Source organism: Dendropsophus ebraccatus, chromosome 9 (genome assembly GCF_027789765.1).
Source record: "Dendropsophus ebraccatus isolate aDenEbr1 chromosome 9, aDenEbr1.pat, whole genome shotgun sequence".
Classification (NCBI taxonomy): domain Eukaryota; kingdom Metazoa; phylum Chordata; class Amphibia; order Anura; family Hylidae; genus Dendropsophus; species Dendropsophus ebraccatus.
The window spans coordinates 87660340-87665618 of NC_091462.1; the positions used below are offsets into that span (position 1 = coordinate 87660340).

The 5279-nt window shown below is 46.2% G+C and overlaps 1 protein-coding gene across 3 annotated transcripts; it reads right to left on the bottom strand.

Annotated features, from left to right (window-relative positions):
• Positions 1-831: 831 nt before the first annotated feature.
• Positions 832-5028, bottom strand: LOC138800357 (uncharacterized). 3 transcript variants are annotated; one of them, XM_069981970.1, is made up of 3 exons: positions 4907-5028; positions 3364-3535; positions 832-2371 (listed from the first exon to the last, which is right to left on the bottom strand). In XM_069981970.1, exons 2-3 carry the CDS (start codon positions 3396-3398, stop codon positions 1717-1719), a joined length of 690 nt encoding a protein of 229 aa, XP_069838071.1. In that variant the 5' UTR covers positions 3399-3535; positions 4907-5028; the 3' UTR covers positions 832-1716. The 3 variants fall into 3 exon arrangements, with proteins under 3 accessions (XP_069838071.1, XP_069838069.1, XP_069838070.1); XM_069981968.1 differs by having other exon boundaries at positions 832-3535; XM_069981969.1 differs by lacking the exon at positions 4907-5028 and adding an exon at positions 3894-3941 and having other exon boundaries at positions 832-3535.
• Positions 5029-5279: the final 251 nt, after the last annotated feature.

The following is a 5279-nucleotide window of genomic DNA, read 5'->3' on the forward strand; positions in this document are numbered from 1 at the left end:
GACCGGGACAAGGTGTTTCGGTGCCCTAGGCAAAGAAAGTAAATGACACCCCCCACCACCACCAAAATACACATATATACAGAAACCATAAATAGATGAAGTAATGTTATTAATATAGGGGAGTGGGAGGTGGGTGGAGCTATTGATCACTGATGAGTAAGGTCCGGGGGTGGTGCTATCAATGAGTGACGGACTGGAGTGCCTTTATATATAATTAAGTGACATGGTGTATATTATACAGAATTTCATTGTTTGTAATATAATAAATTTTGAAAATGAATTTCAGGGAGCTGTAGTGTGTATTATATTGAATTTCAGGACATGGGGAGATTTATCAACAGGTAGTGTTAGTCGGTATAAACTGGCTAACACTAACCCCCCCCCCCTCATTATTATCCCAGTACCCAATGCCACCAGGGGTACTGGGAAGAGCCGGGTGCCAGTAGTCAATATTGGCGCGACTGGACTGGACAGTAGCGAGCTGGTATTATTAGGCTGGGGAGGGCCAAAATTAATGGCCCTTCCCACCCAGGTACTACTAGGCTGTCGCTGCTTGGTTTTCACCTGACTGGTTATGGAAATGGGGGGGGGAATCCTATGCATTTGGGTTTTTTTATAAATAAATAATAAAAAAAAAAAAAAAAACACATAGGATTCCCCCCCTTTCCATAATCAGCCAGGTTTAAAACCCAACACCAATAGCCTAGTCGTATCAGGCTGGGAAGGGCCATTTATTTTGGCCCTCTCCAGCCTAATAATACCAGCCTGCTACCGCCCAGTCCAGGAGCGCCAATTTTTGATGCTCCGGGACTACCCTTGGTGGCATTGGCAACTGGGATAATAATGAGGGGGTTAGGGTTAGCCATTTCATACCGTCCCAACTTAGTAATGCATTCCGCATATCAGACAGCTTCCACTACTAAGTCTGTAAACTAACTGCTCCTAAGCCTTGATAACTGGCATCTGTGTAGAGTCTGAAGGGCTGGCTGTAATCAGGATGCGCCAAAATGGGTGGCTGTACAAGTAAGGCTTTCAATGCCTGGAAAACTTCTTGTTCCTCACGCCAGTCCACGGGGAGTCTTCTGTTGGCACTCTCTTTAGGGCAACCATGTAACAGTTCTGTGAGAGGCGAATCAATTTGAGCGAAGTGTAGAATAAAAAAGGTGATAATAGCCTGCAAAGCCCAGGAAACTTCTCACTTCTTTCACAGTTCTTGGCACTGACCAATTTTCACTACAGATATTTTTTCAGGGTCACTTTGGATCCCTGCAGAACTCACAACATGTCCTAGGTAGTTGACACGTGGTTTGAGCAGGTGGCACTTGGGAGGTTTGATTTTGAGACTATGCTGCATGAGTACCTTGAATACTTCTGCTAGGTGCTGAAGATGATCCTGGTAGTTGCGGGAGTACATAATCACATCATCGAGATACAGAAGGACGCTTTAAAAGTTGACATGGCCCAGACATCTTTCCATCAGTCACTGGAATGTAGCAGGTGCGTTGCAAAGCCCAAATAGCATACCTGAAAACTCAAACAGGCCCATGGGAGTGGTGAAGGCTGTTTTCTCACGGTCTTCTGGTGCCATAGTAACTTGCCAGTATCCGCTGATAAGGTCAAATGTAGGAAAGTAGGATGCTGAGACCAAAGCAGTAACAGATAGTCCCATCCTTCTTCTTCACAAGGACAATAGGTGCAGCCCATGGACTTTGGCTCTTACGGATGACATTTGCATCTTTCATCTCCTGGATCATCTCCTGGTACAGGGCTGTAGCTAAAGGGAGGATGATTGCCTGTGTTTATATGATGTTGGATAATGGTAGTCTTTCCAAAGTCTAGTGGATCTTTGCTCAATGCTTGGTAATGTCTTTTGGCAACGTTCAGGACTCCATTGATTTGGTTGGCAGGGGTATTAGCATCACCCACATTAGATTCAGACCACCAGGGGGTGTTTGTCTCTGTGTTAGAATGCTGTTGGGCCTTAATTGACCGCTGATGAAGCTTAGGGTCCCCTGGCAGGATATCTTCTGGGTTTACCTCACACAGCTGGGCCACTGCATGGTACTTTGGTAGATCCACTGGGGCTTTACTAAGGTTTACTAACCGAACAGGTACTCTTCCATTGCATATGGTGACAAGAATTCGTGCAGCTTTGACAAGTGGGGGGCCATTTACTTCAATAGGGTCCAGATAGGCTTCATAGTCCACATTTGCAATTCCTGGACGAGCTCTACACCAGACTACTTTTTCACTGTTTGCAGCTAGAGTCACTGGACGAGCACCATTAATGCAAACCTTGCAGATTTCACCATGGTGGTTGGAAAACTTCTGCTGAGCGCTGAGACAGTAGATAGCTTGTTGCCCCATTTTCCTGTCGAAAGGAGAGACAGAAGGGAGAGAGGCATGCAAACCTTCAAGCAGTTCAGTAAAGCAATGGCGTATGACATTCATGTCTAGGACAACTACAGGACCTGTGTTACCATGTGTTTCAGCAACAATAACCCCTTTCTCTATGAAGTTACCGTTACCAACTTGAATAGTGGGTTCCCAGTAACCCAACTGTTTGATAGGTTTACCATTACTAGCTATCAGACGCAGCATATCAGTACAATCATTTGTGAGGTCAGCATAATCAAAACATTTTTCAAATGCTTGCTTGTCAATTGTGGTCACTTGCGAACCAGTGTCTACTAAAGCATCAAATACTTTGATGCCCATTTAGATGATTACTGGGACCTTGGTGATGCTCCTCCCAAGGGTCGGTCCTCTGCCTCAGGGGTTGTCCGTTTAAATGAAAACACTAGGAACTGTAATGTTCATAAGGTGACGGAATGAGCAATATGGGCGCTCTGTTCGTGAATCTCTCCTTGGAGGGGGACATCTGGGACTAGGACGCCTGGAGTGAGGCTCAGATGATGGGGCCCTGCTATGAGGCAGTTCCTTAGCTTGGGGTTGACTTGCATGGCTAGTTCTTTGAGAGTCTGTCTCACTATATGCAAGACCTTGCTAAAGTAGGGGGTGAGGCCTGAGCAGTTTGGAGTCCTTGTGGGGTAGGAACACTAGGGGTAGGACTAAGGTGAGCCCCTCCTGCCAGGACTAGGGGGCTAAGGTGATTGATCTCATCCTCATGGGATGGATCAGTTCCCAACACAGTGAAGGCCAGAGTCTTAAATTGGTCAAAGGAGATACTAGGGTTTTGGACCACACCACTGAGGAGCTGTCTCTGTTTCTCACGGGAGTTTGAGCCCTCAATAAAATGATCCAGCAACATCTTTTCTGCATTAACAGGAGGGTTGGTGTCTATTTGCTGAACAGCACAGAATGCTATTTAGAGGGCCCAGGCATAGGCTCTCACAGTCTCACCTGGCTTCTGACGCCTCTGGAAGAATCACCATCATACCTCTGTAGGTGGATGAACTTCAAACTCTTGCTGGAGTCTGGTGAAGATCTGCTGGATGTTGTTTTTTACTGCCTCTGCCCAGGCAAGAGCTTCTTCTGCAGCAGGCCCCTCTAACCTGTTCAGCAACAACTGCACCTGGTGAGAAGAAGAAACAGAGAAAAACTTGAACATAGTCGTCTTCTCCTTGAAGCTGGACAGGGTGTGAGGATCCCCTCTGTAGGCTGGTAGGCTTGGTGTCCCCATGAAGACAGGTGTCCCTATATATGCAGCAGCAGGCACAACTGGAGCTGGTAATGAAGATGCAGCTGGTGGTAATGAAGCATTCTGAGGTGAAGTGGCAGCTAATACAGCGGGAGGTGGAGACCCAGAGACTTTCTGATCGCTGGCGCTGGGGTCATACATGTTGTATAAAATTGTGCTACTAGCCCTTTAGGATAATTCAAGAGGTTGTGCAGCAGCTGTAGTACAGTATTGAAGATAGTGGAATACTTACCCACTGTGTTGCAGGCACTGCAGAGATGTAGTAAAGTTACTAAAGATCACTGAATATAATACTGATGACAGCGGCTGACAACTGCAGACAATAGCTGGCACTGGAGACGGGAGATAGATACTAAAACAGGCCCTGGAATGGGTGTATATGATGCAGAGCAGGCACAGGCAGAAGCAGGTTGGAGCAGAAGAAACACTTGAGAACAGCTTACAATCCAATATGGTGGAGCAAGTAGTTCCTGTTTTGGGCTGGGTGATTTTTCTTTCCCCTGTGCAACATAATAGGTGAACTTTGGTTCCTCCTTACAGGCAGTAATAGTTTTGTTCCCATCTTCTGGGGCAGTGCTGAAAGGGAGTGCTGATGGGCAGAACAGGTACACTGACTTCAAGACTTGCACAGCAGAGCTGTATTTGTGCCAATAATACTGTATCACTACACCACAAAACTTTTGCACAGAAAAAAATCCCACTTTGGGGCACTTTTGCAACAGCACAATACCGGATACAGTCCTTTTTGTCCACAAAACACTTGTCACAGAAACTGCAGCAAAAATAAACTACTTAAAGTGACAGTGTCCAATTTTTTCCAATGCCCCACAATGTTCAGCAACACTTGTAATCCTCAATAGGCAGCAATATAAGCACAATACAGTCTTGTAGCTCACTTTCTTGGAGGTTCTTTGCACAATAAAGGTTTGATCCTGTTCGTAGGACGCCACGAAAAGCGTATGTGATGACCAGGGGATGCTAGGTGGTGTAGCGGGGCTTTAGGAGAGGAGAGAGGAATGTACTGAGGGTTACTACAGGGGGCCTCTACTTAGACCCTGAGGTATTCAACTGAAGGGGCTTTAAGAGAAAATACCTATGCCCATGGGTATGAATCCTCCACCTATCGCTGTCTATGGACACCTAGTGACATAGAGCAGGAACGTAGGCCCCACCTATTGGGTACAGCAAGCTGTCGGGGGGACCCCTAAGGAACCTAGCAAACTGCAGTGAAGTCTTTCAGCTTACCGCTTTTACCTATTCACTGTCTTGTAGTCCTGTCTTAGTTATCAGGAGAGAAAATAGCCGCCCAGTGTAGGTAGGGTATCCCTTTAGTCCTTTTTCACCTCAGCCTCCTCAGAGTGCCTCTAGCCAAACATGGCTAAGATGAGGTTGTTTTGAGACAAATATTAAACTCCTTGTTTTGGTGTCTTTAGCTGGGGAGCCATGACAGCAGCTCCCTCACTAAAATCCCCTCAGTACTCGATCTCCTCAGGGAATGAACTCTTCCCTGATTGGACAGAACACTTGAGGTACCCAGTTCGCTGATTGGTTAGAGAAATATCTACCCACACATAAATGACAGTTGGTGGTTAACCCTTTCCTTCAGTTGTGCATACAA

Bases quoted from the DNA above. Each gene is read 5' to 3' on its own strand.
- LOC138800357 (XM_069981968.1), bottom strand. From the start codon at position 2,718: ATGGGCATCAAAGTATTTGATGCTTTAGTAGACACTGGTTCGCAAGTG.